The sequence below is a fragment of the Buteo buteo genome, chromosome Z, assembly GCF_964188355.1.
Source record: "Buteo buteo chromosome Z, bButBut1.hap1.1, whole genome shotgun sequence".
In the NCBI taxonomy this organism is placed as follows: Eukaryota; Metazoa; Chordata; class Aves; order Accipitriformes; family Accipitridae; genus Buteo; species Buteo buteo.
The window spans coordinates 49,542,529-49,559,629 of NC_134204.1; the positions used below are offsets into that span (position 1 = coordinate 49,542,529).

At 40.2% G+C, this 17,101-nt stretch overlaps 1 protein-coding gene across 1 annotated transcript in view; it reads right to left on the reverse strand.

Annotated features, from left to right (window-relative positions):
• Window positions 1–17,101, reverse strand: part of SHC3 (SHC adaptor protein 3) — a 64,464-nt gene that overhangs the window by 16,122 nt on the left and 31,241 nt on the right. Inside the window, exons 3-5 of the mRNA XM_075019661.1 lie at window positions 7,260–7,323; window positions 4,424–4,543; window positions 1,245–1,298 (exon numbers count right to left, since the gene is read on the reverse strand). Of these exons, the coding sequence (XP_074875762.1) occupies window positions 1,245–1,298; window positions 4,424–4,543; window positions 7,260–7,323 (238 nt within the window). The remainder of the gene's footprint in view (window positions 1–1,244; window positions 1,299–4,423; window positions 4,544–7,259; window positions 7,324–17,101) is intronic.

The window sequence follows — 17,101 nt, forward strand, 5'->3', positions numbered from 1 at the left end:
TACTCCAAATCCAATCTCTACTGCTGCTCCTCTCCTCTTTCCTGGTAAATCACTCTATCAGTGGGCAGTGTGCAATGGTGTTTCCAGGACTTAGCATTTGGGATGGCAGATGGAGAGCGAAGAATCTTCTTACGGAGGCAAGGAGCTGTGCTAATCACTCTTCTGCCCACTTCAGGAATTGTTCATTTACAGCATCTATTGCAATCTGTTCTATTTCAAAACTGCTGTTGATCCATTTTTTGTTCCCCAAATTATTATGATACGGTGTCCTTTTCCCTTCTTGAACTGAACTGAGCTCAGCACAGCTACACTAAGACTGAAGTTTGCCTTTGTGTTTTCAGAGGATAGTGAAATGAAAAGGGAAAGTGCCAAGGATCTTCAACCTAAGAGAGTTGAACTGGGAGAACTAACTCACAAAGCAGGCTAGAAATTGCCTTACTTGTACTACACGACTGATAGATGACAGATAATCGTATGATGGAGGAAAAGGCAGACTCATTCAATTAATCTAGGCTTAAAAGCTTTCAAACCTCTAAGGTAAGAGGTGAGCAATGCCCCTGTTTTACAATTCTCCCATTGCTTCCTGGGTGACAAATACTTTTTAAACACATTTAATATGCTTTTGGATGGACTGCTTATAAAAACAGGGAAAAGCACAAGCAGGACTCTGCCCTTTGATCTAATGAACCAAATGTGTAGGTGTATCTGAAAGCTTTGCAAAACAACAAGGAAAGATCTGGGCTTTTCCTGAAAGCCAGTCTTCAGGCTGCATTGAGTGTAGCGAATATACCTGAAGGCAGTATTTAGCACAGTCTTCTCAATGCAGACTTAAAGACAAAAAGAAAAAAAATAAATGCATGCATTGCTATAAATATAACTGCAACATAGTCTATTACTGTAAAAAGCACAAAATAAAAAACAATCAGGACAACAATTCACATGATAACCATATGACTGTACTACATTACTCTGAAAAACAGAGCCCTGCTTATCAGTTATTATATGAATGCTCACAGCCCTTTGATACTTTTTGTTTCAGTCATTCAAAGAGGAGGATTTATGACTGCTTGTCAGTCGTTTCCCTCAAGAAGAGTTTGATGGCAACAATCAAGAAGAATTTATGAAACAAGAAACAGGAGCTATTGCGCTTATATTTTTCTTTCAGTAAGCTGTGTAATAAATTTTGTCACACAGTCCTCATAAAGCAATATCTATGTGGGGGAAAGCTTTAAAGAAATGCTTACCGGATCACCTCCAGATGCAAAGGAAATAGACTGCATATGGTGATTCGCTATGATCTGTATGGATCAGAAAGAATAAGTGTGAGTCAGTAGGTTTTCTTACAGTTTACCCTTTTGATTTCTTTTTTGGTTTGTGTAAGGGTGAAAATCCAAAACCAAGATCAAAATGACCTCTGTATTTCACCTACAAGAAGTGCAAAGAGTAGCATGATAATATAAACAAATTTAAGGATGAATGTATCTATTCTCATGTTCTTTAAAACCTAGCAGGACACAGCAAAATTGCTATATGTGCTCAGAACTCCAGTGAATCATATAGATCTGTCATACAGTATCTTTGGAGAAATTTTAATCTGCTAAAGCTCGCTTTCTTTGTTACAGATAGTGATGAACGGAGCAAAGGGTCCTATTCATCAAAATACTTTTCTGCTGATGCCACTCTGGTGGAATCAATGAAATCATGCCAATCCACACACCAGCTAAGGATCCTAATATTGCTTTCAATACCCACTGTGTCATTTTATGTTTCAAACACCAACATGTTTGCAACATGTGAACAGAATTTTGAGTCCAGCTGCAATGTGGCATTGTGGGCAAAATCTCAGGCGTACTCCAGGGCATTTGAAATTCAATTTGCTTATGTACAATTTGAACTAATATGATATTTCTCTGGGAAGAGACAAATTGTCATGAACTTCTAACACAAGGAGAACAGCTCTGCTCCATTGCTATTCTGAGATTTAACTTATGAAATCTTTTAATAATGAAATCATGTTACAACCGAGAAAGAAAAGGTCATTTGAAAGAAAATTTCACTTGATCATTTGAGTCACAGAAACCATGCCAAGGAATTTGTCTGGTACAGGACAGGCCCCTTATTTAGTGCCCCAGAGCAAGTGATAATAGTAATTTGGATCTTAATTGCTCACTTTGAAGAGGGTACCAGATATTTCAGAAAACCATTTTGGAAAAAAATGAGGCTAAAAGGATATTCTCTGGGCTGTTTTCCCCATCCTGCATCTTAAAGACCTGAACTTTCCTATCTCCCTTAGAAAGAAAAAAGCCCAACATGAGTTTCCCTGGATCTTGCTGCTTCACTAAGTCAGAGAGAGTTGACAACTATTTGTAGTGCTTCTTTCATGTAAAGACTGCTTCATTTTCAATACGCCTGCTTGTCCCACAGCAGCCTCTGAAGATGTGGTTAATTTTTAAGTGTTCAGTGGTGAACCGTCATTCCCTTAGTCATAAGGGAGGATTTCCTTCTTTTTCCCATAAAGAAGAAGTGATCCTAACAACAGAGATGAACTAGTGAAGATTTGTTACACATTTAATATTGTCACTATCTCAAATTGTGCAAATAACCTACTCTCTTAGTTCAGCATCATAAAAAAAAAAAATAATTTCAGATTGCCTCAAAACTTATTTTTCCAAATGTTAAGAAAACTGAAAAGTGCTTGAAACCATCAGTTCAAGTCAGACACTTTTTTTTTTTTAATTCCACTGCTAGACATTTTAGTTTAGTTTGAGGTAGGGGTATTCCCCCCCAAATACTGAAACAAAGCATAGCAAATCACCAATGCCTTGCATTGCTTAAAATGAAACAATTCACTAATGTTGGCACATAGTTTAGACACATTTCAGTCTATCCAAATCTGCATTTTAAACAAATAAACAAAACAAAAGAAAATTATCTTCCACCCATGCCTGCTTAACATATTCACAAAACTGCTGTGCAGGGATCCATGCAATTGCTTTCTTGCTGCCCCAAGGGCCAACAACACTGTCTTGTCTTTTCTTTCCTTCCAGCTCCTCTGAGAAGAAGAGGCTATTACAGAAGTTCACAGCCATCTTCCTGGGTGGGGCCTCAAAGGGCAGAACTGTTGGGCCATGCTTCCTTTCAAATCAAATGCTTAGCACAAACAAGGAACAATGGAGACCATAGCCAGACTGGGGATCTCTGAGAAACCAGACATTTCCTAGGCCTGCAGCACCCAAACCAAGTCTATCTCAAAAAGAATGATGTGAGAGGAAGATAAACAGTTTTGTCAACTCAGAGAAAAGGCAAAATATCTGGGGAGGATTCTTCCCTGGGATAAATCAGTTTAACTTCATTTCTACCATGACGTCAGCTGAAGACAAGGCGACTTTCAGGGTTTGGCACTTTCATAGTAGATCTAATTAACATCAAGTTTCTATGCTTCTGACTTGGGGCAACTGTCCTTATGAAAAACACTGCTGTGTATATTCCATATAAGGCTCCAAACTGCTGCAACCAGCCATAATGCTGCTCCCACAGTCTCAGTGTTCCCTGCAGAAGATTATGATATTTTCTAAATAAGCATAAGAATGAAGATAAATCAATGAAAACATAATAATAAACAGCAAGCTTTTGAATAGACAATGTATGTATTCTTCCTTATTCTTTAATCCTGAGGCTCCTAAGGAAAGCAGGAATATTTTTTTTTCTCTCTAGCTGTATCTGGGCAGAAAGTTGCATGCCCTAACACAGAATGTGCCTCACAGCAAAGAGCACAGCAGTAACTATGCATGTCTGTCTACTTTCTCTTTATATATACCCTGAGCAAGGATTTTTCTCATCTCATACATCACTCACAATCCACTGCAGAGATTCCCCGAAGTCTGTCTGTACCTTCAGCACAATGAAGAAGAAAAAATGGGCTGCTTGAAAAAGTCTGCCTTGTGTCTCCGTAAGACTGGCATTTCATTGCACTGCAAAATCCCTGAGGCTGTATCTTTAGCAGTGCCTCAGGAATAGATTGCCCTTTAAGGCTCTAAATAGTAAGAACGACAACAAAATTCGGGATGCACATTCAGTCCTGTAGTTACTTACTCCAAATGCATCCCTTAACACTCTGAAAGTTTGTAGTTGTACCCAACAAGAACTCCCACAACCAGAAAATGACATTTCATGTCATAGGTCTTTTAAGAGCAAAACCAAGGTACCTGAAACATGGCAAGAAGAAAATAATGCATCAAAGCTGTGTTGAATACAGGAATAAACAATGACTCCTACTATGCTTTATATCCTGTTTTCCTTCATTTTGTAGTCATTACTGAGGAGTAGTAACTTTGAGCAACTCAATATTTTGGCAGACAACAAATAATTGTGCAGTAGGCTGTTCATCAAAAGCCTCACAAATTAATATGGCAGTTACACTCACCTGTTTTGTATCAGGAGTCATTAGGTTTAAGCTGGTAGTGGAGATATTCAGCATTATGCTCATTCCTGCAAACTGAAGATTGCTCTTTCCCAGGATGCTAGAAAGAACTTTGCTTGGTGGCTGTGAGATGAGGGGAAAAAGCACATTTTTGTTCTCTGTTTAATTGGGATGACCTTCATTGTATGCAGGATTAGCTGTTATCTTAAAGGTTTCTAAAAAGTTGCTGACTTTTCAAAGATCATTTCATTGCAACAGCTGTTTTCCTCTGGAGATAATTTTTCATTTATACTAGTACTACTACTCATAAGAATGATAATGATGATGATGATGATGATGATGATGATAATAACAATAATAATGATAATAGCAGCAGCTAGGCAGGTATTAATCCACTTTTGTCCTAACAAAATAGGGAGTTTGTGAGATGGCGAAGTCTCATCTTCACCAAGGGACCAAGTGAGCAGACTAAGATGAATGCCTTAGGTCAGTATCTTAAAATGGCATGTTCCTATTCTGTAAAAACAGCTTCAACTCATGAAGAGAAATCTGTTGTTTGCTCTGGATCTACTGACTGCTCTACCCCCTTCCCACATGTAAAGCGGGACTCCACTGATACTCATGGGATGCTCACAAAAGGGGATACACAGTGTCATTATGCTTGTAAACTTCTCAGCAGTATGTAAACGCCCAGACATAGGCTAAAACCTCTATATGCTGGGGTACAACATGCAGCTAAAGATTACTCCTAACTCAGAGACTAAGTACAAAGTGTTGCAATGTAATAAAGAGGATATAATAATATTGATAACTTTTGTAGGCCTTTTACTAGATGTTAGAAGGTTTTGTAGCAATGCAAGTTATGCTGCCAAAGCAAAATTTACAAACTTCTCACCTTTGACAGCTACAGGGAACCACACAGCTGCATGGCAGCAGCCTGATTCAGGTAACCACAGCCTGTAGAAAATCAGGCTGCCCAGCAATAACAGACCAAGTCCTTCCACTTGCTGTACTTGCACCGGTGAATATTTACGCTGATCATTAGGATATAAAAGCAAAGCTGTGACTGGAGGCAGTGTTCTTCTGCCACTGTATTTGCATTTGTCCTAAGCTGCCTGGAAGCTTGGAAAGCATTGTCCCTAGCAGGATGGAGACACTTGTGTTTCTTAACTCCTTTAAGCCTACATATATTCAGTTTTAACTTCTTTTCCTTCTGTTTAATTGATTAAAAACACACTACCTACATACTGCTCTTATGTAACATTTGGGCTGCAATATTTTAACTTTGTCATGTTACAGAGCTAGTACTTTATTAATTTCTATTTAAAACAAGCCCTTTTGAATATTCTTGCTTCTCTTCTTTCCTTAAACCTTCTTGATTCCCAGCTCATGCCTAACGATCACCTACCCACAGCATGGGTAAAGCATGAAAACTTGCCCTCAAGAAATACATGTCATCTTAACCAAATTCATAAGCTACTAGTGGCAAAAACATGGTGAAAGTACAGGCTGGCAAAAGATACCTGTCTTTAACATTTATCTGATATTCTGTTGCTGGGCAAATTTTGTTCTTAGCCAGTACACTTATTTTAAAAACACTATTTCTTTTCAATAGTTGATAAGCAACATTGCTTCTAAACCCAGTAATACAGCAAGGTGTCTCACTAGGCACCTGGGACTCTGTTTAACCTCCGTTTCCAATGATACTTTGCATCATTTTGCTTTCCAAGGAAAAAGATATTTTCCACTTTACTTTCAAGTTTAAAAACAAAAGCCAGAGAACCTAGAAATGCCAATGAGATAAATTTGGTGGTAGTGGTGGGGAAACCACAACCTTAATTTCTGCAACAATTTCCAATTACTCTGTGACATATGTTGTCACATATGCCTTTTTTTATGAGGGGAAGATTCTCCGTTGCAGACAAGTGGCATTTCATCCCATCCCTTTCTGGTGGGATCCTGCCTAGATGGTGGAGCAGCTGGGGAAGCAGGCAGACCTTTTCCTTCACCTGCCCTTCTCCTCCTGCACCCAACAACACATCCAAGGGCTAGAATGAACTGCTTTCTGTGCTCCTTCCCTTCGAGTTAGCATTAAACCCCAGCTTTGCTAGCAGGCCCCTGGAAGAGCAGGCAGTGCAAGACTGTTGAGAGCCATGAGTACAGGAGCTGAGCCAAGGCTTCCTCCACTCCTTGCCTGCAGATCCTAACTCCTACCACAAAAATAAGAATAAAAGCATGGTAATAACCCTGTCAGGCCAAGACCCACTGGACCCACCATCAGTGCTGGCCACTGAGCATTGGCCACAGGTGATTATGGAAAGAGCATAGGAAACAGAGGATCAGCTGGTATGTTCTCTCCATTTCCAGAAATCAGGCATTTCCAAACTCATTAAATGTCACCAGTAGAGCTATGCTCCAAGAACAGATCTAATCACTTTCAAAACTACATATATTTTTGGCTTCTGCAATAGCTTCCAGCACCTATTTCCACAATGTACTCATGCATTTTATGAAAAGGCATCCCTTTTTGTTTGTTTTAAGCCTTCTGCCTGCAATCTACAAGAGAAAGAAAAGGAAGAGGGGGTTTCTACAGTAGGAACATAAAGGCAAGCCACAATCTTTTTCTTAGAGGTACTCATACTTCTAGACACCTATAAAAGCAGATCCTGACCAAAAGGGCAAGAAGCAACATACAGCAGGTGAAAACAACCAATACTTTAAATGATTAATGATCTGCAATTCTCAAAGCTGCTTTAAAGTCACCTGCCTGCTGTGCCTGGTCTCATCTGTGTTGAACTAAGAAAATACTGTCAACTGCACTACAAGAAAAGAAAAATACCTTTCGTTTCTTGAAGGCTCCTTTGGCACCAGGCATGGCTTCACAAACACGACTGATAGCTTCCCTGAAGAGACAGAAAAAAGCTTCATGGCAAATGTATGTGTGGGTTTCTTCATTATACTCAAAATGCACTGGGAGAGAACAGCTTCATACCATATTTCTGTTCACAAGGAAGGATAGTTAGCAGGTCAGTTAACTGTCTTCTCAAGGCTAAAACAGGTGCCATTCAAACTTAGATTATTTCAGCGTGAAGCAGAAGATAGTAAATAGTCAATGTTAGTGTAAGGAAGAGTATCTTGAAAACTACAGAGGATAAAAATGTTTTCTCACACTATTAAAAAGACCTTTTCTTACTGTAAATTAGAATATATTTCTTAATACCTTCTTCCAAGTCTCATTTTTGTACCTTATTAAGCCATGAGGAATCTGATCATAAGACATGTCTTTAATCAACATTGCTTTACACCTTTTTTTAAAATGTTTCTTTTAATGTAAAGGGTAGTAACTACCATTTTTTCTCACTACTATACTATGCACTTTTCCAGTCAGAGCAAAACCACCTGGCTTTAGGTAATACCAGAACCCTAAGATATTCCTGGTAATATGCACATTGTATACAACACATGTGATGTAAAAAAATTTAATTTATATTTGTTCAATATGATCTGAATAATCTATTTGTGGCCCTGTGTCACATATTGTAAGCAAAATTAATGCCATTAACATTTTGCTTCAGTTTTCTAATATTGCTTTCATTCTTCCCATCACACTGAAGTTGAATGAAAGAAATGCATGTTGAAAATTAATTTGAATTCATTCTCTCTCATAGGACAGTAACCATATACTACAAAAACTCTTGAAATCATACTACTACAAACAAATTTTATAGATCCTTTCAGTATTTAACAACTTATTACCTGAATAGTCAGTCTGGTCAGTATTTAGAATTTGCTCCCATGCACACAGAGACCCTCCTGTGACCATTAGCTACACAGCTGTAACAGACCTGTCCTGTTGATACTGCAACACAGAACCATTGCACAGATACAAGTAAAGACAGCTCCTAACCTGGTTTAACTGCTTTAAATATGGATTGAGACTAACAACACATTATATTTAGACCTAAAAACATGCAAATAACATGTATTTTATGCAAAAAAATATACAGAATGGGAGACAATGAACCACAAGCTAAAGAAGAGTCAAAATAATCAAAACCTAAAAACATCACCTTGATAAAAACATAAATTATTTTAATTTTATGCCATGTGCAGGATGATATTTCAACTGCGCATTAGGTGAATTCACAGGATCAACAAGTGAGTCAGGAGAGAAATGTCATATACGTATCAGCATTCAACATATAATGGCTCAGTAAATGTCACAGATTTATCTGGTTGCAATCAGTAATAACTATATAGTTATGCCTTGGGTGCTTTTACCTAAGGCCCAATCCAAAGTTTGAATCACCTGAAAGAATTGTATTAATTTATTATTTTTTGAGGGTGGGTGGTTGCGGGGGTGGAACAGGCCTTGCAGCAGGTTTAAAGTCATGTCATTCTGAAGAACCGTGAGATTTACAGCGAGATAGTCAAAAAAGCTTTCAGGCACACAATCCTTTCTTCAGGTCTAAAGGAGAGCTTGTTTGTTCCATAGCTTGTCTTTTTCTTTTTTTGTTCCCCAACTACATCTGCTCATTTAATAAAATCACCTGTCGCGACAAACCCTGCCTTGCATATGCCCTCAGACCATCACGGCCACAACCGCACTCCATTTTACAGTTCAGCGCTTGCATTTAGTTCCCACATTTACCACAATGCTGCTTTGACTCCAAACAAGTGTTATAGTTAAAAGTAGCTACTAACTTTTCTTACAGAGCAAGTAAAAATCGGTTGATTTAAAAGAGCAGTCCTGATGCATCTTAGAAATACAGCACAGCAAGCATCACACACAGTGATCATCACGGTACTGAGACATAGGTTACTCCTGTCAATGTAATCAGGAAAAAGTAATATTCTTCTTCTTCACCAAAAATTCTTTTCTTTGACTCAGGAAAAGCAAACAGACATGATGTTATACAGAGCCACCCCCTCAGCCTTGCTACTGGGCTCAAACCTGTGGTTTCCCCATCTCTTTCTTGTACTGAACCAAATCCCTTGGAGGCAATGGGGAGGGAAGTCCAGGCCTGTGGCAGTCCTTGTCTCTTTCAGTTGAGACCCCTCATAGGTTTTGCCTCTCACAAAAGGGATTTGTGTTTCAGAGATACGAACTGTGAGGATAAATTCACCTCTAACTCCTTTCTCTTCCTGTTTGCCTCCACCATCTTCTCCCTCTAGCAGCAACATGGAGCAGGTAGGAAGAAAAGGGAATTTTTAGCCCACCGCACCTGGCAAAAAAACATTAATAAGCTTGTTATTTTCCTGGTGCAGGGCTGGAATTTGTAGTGGTTTTGCTACTACCTCTTCTGACAGCCAGCTCCTAACAATCAGCCATAAAGCATGTTATTTAATAGACCCATCTAACTCAAGGACCTTGTTGATCAAAACTGCCACTTGAGCGTAGGAGAGGAAATGCACCCGCTGAAAAGGCTGAAGCCCAGGGCTAAGAGCTGGCAAGGCTGCCTGCGTTGCTGTTTGTACGCCCTGCTTCGGCAGAGTGGGGAAAGAACCAAGCAGCTGAAAAGCTAGGATATACATCCTCTCCCTCAGTAACAAAATGCTATAGATTTTCCAACTACCTGTCTTCCTTTTAGCAAAATATCTCAAGTGTTATTGAACTCAGTGTTCCTAAAGTCTGCAGAAAGACTGGAAGTGAGGGGAAGGACCTGAGAAAGGTGACGGCTTGTTGACATACGTGTCAGATGAGGCAGGACGTCTGAACTTGACAATGCCTTTAACTTTGGTTTTTGAAACTCTGTGAATACTAAATGTACTCAAGCAACTGCAGGGTTTAAGTTACCAATGCTTTTGGTGAAAATGTTGCAAACTTCAGAAAAGATATTCATAGAGCGATTCTGCCTAGGCAAGGTCAGAGTGACCTGGCAGCAACTCTTTTTGTACCTGCAACAAAAGGCACAGTTCTTTTCCCACCTGGGAGTTAGGGAGTCTTAAAGAAGTACCTGATGAAAACAGGAAGAAAAACGATGGTTGAATATCTGCCACCACACTGACATCCACTTTTTCTGGGGGAAGGTTCCCGGATCTCTCTGTTCAGAATATTCTAGATCATTTTTGGAGGGGTCTTTACACAAATAACCTGGTGATGTGGCAAAGACATCCTAAAGACTTCCTTCTAGCTTGAATTGCCAGGCACACAGGGCAGATATAAGCTTTTTTTTGCAGCAAATCAATTTTGCAAATGCCTCTGCAGCACAACACCTGAGCCACAAATCAACCCCAGAAATAGATACTGCTGCTAGGTTGAGAGTGCCATTTCCTGACTTGTGCGTGCAAATGCTTGTCTAAGGAAGGCAAAAGCAGAAGTTCTGGACATACCTGCACAGCTAAACAATTGCACAGAGTTTGGAAAAGTTAGATGTGACTACATTTGTTTCTTTTCCAATAAGAAAGTTATTCGACACAGACACATATTACACCTTTCTAAGCCACATGCTGTTTCATTAGCTAGGCTCAGATAAATACCAGTGTAGAGTTATCTTGATCTCTTGTAAAATTAGCTACTGCACTGTCTGCAGTAGGGACCACATGCTGAGTTCCAAATCTGTCCAAGAGTATTTTCTGCTTTGCAGATGGTCATACTGTGGAGTCATTTTCTTGGCACAAAACATGTTGTGTATCTTGAATATAATTTCAGCACGCAAATGTATCCAGTGAAAAATTACCAACATGCATTTTCTGAGGCTGACCTATTCTGCTTTAAAGTGACTTGACACCTCTCTGAGATAGAAAAAAAGACATTTTACATTGCCATTTTGTTCCATTAAAAAGGCTAATGCCTTGATATTTTTCATAGCTTTAGTCATATTTTACTCTGACTGTTATATAAAGTAGCCCACTCAGGAAGCTCAAATCTGTTCCTCTATGAAACACCATCACATGAAAATACCCTCCCTTCTTGTGGTTTCAAAGATTTTTTTGGCTGTGATGCTAGGTTTTGTTGTTGCTGTTTTTAATTAATATGATTTAATTGATTAAAAAACAGAATTCTGGAACTCACATTTCAGAAAAATGACAGCACATACAAATTGCACAGATTTTCTCAACATATTTGGAAAAAGTATAGCCATCTCAAATATTGAGATGAGAAACTGTGACTAGTTTTTAGCCTGAAATGTTTTGTATGAGAAGACTTAAAACCTACCAATATTCTCTTGTTAATGTCTTCTAGTATCCCACAGTTCCCAAGTTTATCTTTGCCACGTCCAAAGCATAGGTTAAAAAAACAGACACCAAAAGATGGACTTTGTAAATGAAAGAATGACTGTCTAGAAGAATTGTACAGAAGGCTCCCAGTTATTTCTTAACAGTATTATAGTCCTGCTATTTTTTTTAATAATTTATAAATCATTACCAAGTGTTGTACCAGTATTTGCTGAGGAGAAACAAAGTCTACACTGAATATAAAAATAAAAAAAACAGAGAACAAAAGTACATTTTTAGAAATACATTTAATAATTGAAATATTATTTGTTCATTTACAAAACAGTCAAAATGTGCATGTGCTGTCTGAAGTAGCACAAGGGATATTCGCTGGCTCTGAAGACTAAGCCAGTATATTACTGTTTATGGAATTTTAAACGTCAACTGGTAAATTGACCATGTCTGGAAGATGTAAGGCTGCAGAAGTAGCTAAGGAAAACAGAACATAGAGTATGGACAGGAAGGGGAGGCAACTGCGTGGCATGGATGCACCTACTGCCACGAATTCAGAGTACCGTGCAAGGGAGTACCCCTGCAGGGGAGTCCCCCCAGGAAGGGGCGCAGAGACCCAGCGATGCCATTTGTCACACCAGCCTGACTGAAGCGAAGCCTCTCCTGACCGCACAAGTGACAGAAAGCCTGGAAGAAAAGGTTTGTGGAATAAGGCGACATCAGCAGATGTGGCACGCAAGCTGTTGTCACTCGTGGAGCAAGGAGATGATGATTCCTCCTTTTCTTCCCCTCCGCTCCTCCTTTTGTTTCTTGAAACGGAGTTTTTTCACATGTAGAAAATCTACAAGCAGAAAATGAAAGCAAGCTGGCCAACTTCATTTTTGGTTTATTGAATAAACTTTATACAGTATAAGAGTTGGCTTTGACAACTGTTAGACATAGAGTACCACATGCTATTAGATATGTAGTATGCAATCTATCCAATGGTTGTTATTCTTACGCTCCTGCAACTTCAGTATGAGACCTACATCAATCTGCTAACAGAAGTCAATGCACTTGAGAGGACTCTTTTGCTTTTACTGCCAAAGAAACTTTTCATCCATTGCTATGCTCAATGACAGCTCTGTTCTCAGTATTTATAGATTATCTAACTTTAAGGAATATTTGCAATTTCAGTACAATCTGTACCTTCTTTTATAACATGCAAGTAAGTTTCAGAAACTCTATTTCATTCATCAGTAACAGAGAAATCTACCTGATCTTGATGATGACTTCTAATACAGTAGTCCTGAACAATGGTCTTATTTTTAGAAAAGTAGAGTGATTATCCAGTACCACATCTTATTTAGATGCATCTCTTCACTCTGCATGCACAGACAGTCACATTTGTGCTTGGCAAAACTGGAGCTAACATACACATTTTTTCCTTACAGCTATCGCAAATGTATGCCCCAACAGACAATGCCACAGAGGCATACAGCCGCTCCTCCACTGCTGAGAACACAGCCATATATATCTGCAGTTAACCATAACTTAGACTCTGACAATCTTGGTCCAAAATTTGGGGTACCTTTCAAAGAGGAAACCTCTTAAGATACTGGTTGCAGCTTTTATGAACATAAAATGGGGGTATACAAAACCTTGGTGTTGAATGCACACCTACAAAAGCCTTCCTTCTGCACAACCCTCCATCTGTCAAGAACACAGTCAACGATACCAAAAAAATAAAGAAAAATGTACTTGAAGGTTTAGATCTGTCAGATAGCTCAATCCTTTAACTTCCTTTGTGACCTTCAGGGTATTTTCCACTCAGCCTGGTCTCTAGCTGTTTATCCTAGTAGTGGTCAGGGAGATGGAGAGAGAGAAATGAAAACTGTCTTCTGTTGCTAAATCAGGATCATAGTAACCTTCAAACTCAGTCCAGCCCCAGGTCATTTACTATAGCATCTTCTCTCTCAAAGAGTAGCCCATAGCAGGTATTTCAAAGGAAGGCATAGGAAACCTTACAAAAGTAAAATGAAAAACTTCAGTCTAACAAATATTTTTCTGTAACCCCTAATTGGCTTCGTGCCCCAAAAAAGGACTTTGGAGATAGGTATCTTACAAAACCTCTTTTTTATTAGAGGATTAAAGTTCTAACACTGCCCTTTTGAATAACACCATAAGATACATGACATTTTATAAACATACAGGCTGTATTTGCCAAAAAGGACCATCCAGTGGTGATGAACTGTCTGGACATACGAAAGACACTCAAATTCCTTATTTTCTCTGTGTGATCAAGTGGCTAGGTGCTATTAGCAGAAGAACTTGAGAGCATCTCTGTTTCCAAGGTGCTAGGCAGTTGCTAACTTTGCATTGCAATTTGCATTTAAAACATGTTAAGACCACTCTGCCTTGGTCTTTCTGCTTCTGCAGAACCACGTTGTGATAAATTTATTTTATATGTATTTGTTAATCAAACCGGTTCTGTAAGCCTTGCACAGTGTGTTCGTTTTGCAGGGCAGTGTTAGCCCTTGCAGACAGGTGCGATTGGAAACATTGTAGCTACAATGTCTGGCTGTCTGGACAAGATGTGTATTCTAAAATACGCATGCTCCAGATAACAAAGAAACACAGAAGAAGACTACAGCCTTCATCCCTCGACTCCCCCCCAGCAACAGGGCGCGCAATTGCCCACGTGAGCCCGGACCCTAGACTTTAACCTGGCAACAAAAAAACTATAAAAAGGGAACTCTGAGGGAGGGGTGCGTGCGCCGTTGGTAGAGCGGAGACTCCCCGGCCGCCCAGCGCTGTTTTGCCTGTTTGTCGCTTGCTTTAATAAACTTTAATTGGATTATCCGTGGGCTGGCGTACAATTTTTCGTCGCCCCTTATAACAAATTTGGTGCCGTGACTCGGATAAGGTTAACTTGGTTCGGAATCTAAACTCTGGGGAGGCGCCCCATCCTTGGATGGCCCCGGAGTGGACGATATCCTTTCCAAGACCCTTACCTCCGAACCCTAAATTTGGCAAGCAGGCAAAAGAATACTGCAGTACCCCATAATTTTTGTGCACGAAGATCCGGACGAAGACTCCAGGTTAAGTGAGTATTGAAAGCGTTTCCCGTTCGGTCGGGGTGGGTTTCCCGAAGTGTGCACGAACGAGACGTCCACCGGGCTTAGTAGCTCACTGGGCGAAGTGAGTGCGGACCCTCTTGTAGTGCGGTTCTCACTGCCCGCGAGGGCGTGAGCCACGAACGAGGGGCGCGTGTGTGTGTGTGTGAGAAGGCACTTCGGAAGATGGGGCAGAAGAAAAGCAAGCCTTCTGACTCCATGGAGGGGGGGGCCGAGGTGAGGTTACCCGACATACAGGTAGATGGCCCTCTAGGATTAATGATTGCCCATTGGGATGACTGGCCACTTAGTCAAGGCAAAAGCATAGAAAAGATGATATATTATTGCATGGAGGTGTGGGGTGGTAAACAAATCAGAAGAGACAGGGTATTTTGGCCTGTTTTTGGGACATTTGAGGATTGGATATGTCAGGCCTTAAACATATATGTAAATTCTAAGGAACCCTTTAGTTTAGAAGAGAGTGAATATGCTAGTTTATGGATAAGATTAGATACCCGAATCCATGTGTTTGCTCTGAGTGAAAAGAACCATAGGAAAAAAACTAAAAACTCCGAAGAACTTCCCACACCTCCTCCCCCTTATGTTCCCCATGCACTCGTGCCTGACCCAACCCCCCCTTCCTCCTCTCTCCCGACAGCCCCAGACCCCGACTTGTTCCCTCCTAGTTCCCCTGAGGAGATTCGGAGAATAACAAGGAGTCAGACTAGGAGGAAAGAGCAGTCAGAGGAAAGACTATACCCCCTAAGAGAAATAGCTATGGGAGGCCCACAACCCGGCATGGGATTTGTGTCAGTGCCTTTGAATTCCGGAGATGTAAGGGAATTTAAGAAGGAGATGGGAAACCTTTTAGAAGACCCCTTGGGAGTATCTGAAAGTTTAGACCAATTTTTGGGTCCTAATGTATATACCTGGGAAGAGTTGCAGGCAATTTTAGGTATACTATTCACAGTAGAGGAAAGGGAAATGATTCGAAGAGCAGGAATGAGAGTTTGGGATCAGCAACACCAACATGGTCCAGGCGCAGATATTAAATGGCCACTACAGCGGCCAAACTGGGATAACCAGAATGCAGAACATAGAACTCACATGGCAGATCTGCGTACTATAATTGTTCAAGGCATTAGGGAATCTGTTCCCCGAGGACAGAATATTAACAAAGCATTCAGTGAACACCAGAAGAAAGATGAGACCCCCACTGAATGGTTAGAGAGATTGAGAAAGAATCTGCAGCTTTATTCTGGGCTGGATCCTGCCACTCCGGTGGGGCAAGCCCTGTTAAAAACTCAGTTTGTGGCGAAATCATGGGTAGACATTAGAAAGAAACTGGAAAAATTGGAAGATTGGCAGGAGCGAGGATTAGATGAGCTGTTGAGAGAAGCTCAGAAAGTGTATGTGAGAAGGGAGGAAGAGATTCAGAAAAAGCAGGCAAGGATTTTGGTGGCAGCTGTCCGAGAAGGACAGAGAAGAAAAGAAAGATCTCAGAGAAGTCAGGGTGACATAAAGGATTTGAGACAGGTTGAGTGTTTCTACTGTCAAAAGAAAGGACACATGAAGAGGAATTGCAGAAAACGTATACAGGATGAACAAATGTTTAAGGAAGATTAGGGGGGTCAGGGGCTCTATTTGCTGGGGACCCCCAGGAAAACAGAGCCCTTGATAAAATTAAAATTGGGTCCCCAGCATCAAGAAGTAGAGTTCCTTGTGGACTCTGGGGCAGAAAGATCTACTGTCCAGTTAGTGCCCCGAGGATGCACACTATCCTCAGAGAAAATAAAAGTAATAGGAGCAAAAGGGGAACCGTTTCAGGTACCAATAATAAAAGGAGTGGAAATAGAAACTCCATCTCAAATTAGAATAGGATCCTTTTTGTTGATACCTGAAGCAGAATATAATTTATTAGGAAGAGATCTAATGATTGAATTGGGAATTAACTTACAAATAGAAAACAAAGAAATAACAGTAAAATTGTGTGTTTTGACAACAGAGGATGAAGCTAAAATCAATTCCGAAGTATGGTATACCCCGGAGTCAGTAGGACGATTAGACATTGCTCCCTTTGAAGTCACTATTAAGGACCCGGAAATTCCAATTAGAGTCAAACAATATCCTATGTCACAAGAGGGCAGATACGGACTAGAACCAGTGATCGAAAGGTTGTTGCAGCAGGGATTATTAGAACCTTGCATGTCACCACACAATACCCCCATTCTACCGATAAAGAAATTGGATGGGTCCTACCGTTTAGTACAGGATCTAAGAGAGGTGAATAAGAGGACTATTACTAGATTCCCAGTGGTAGCCAATCCATATACTTTACTAAGTCAACTTTCTCCTGAATTAAAATGGTATAGTGTAATAGACTTAAAGGATGCATTTTGGGCCTGTCCTCTAAAGG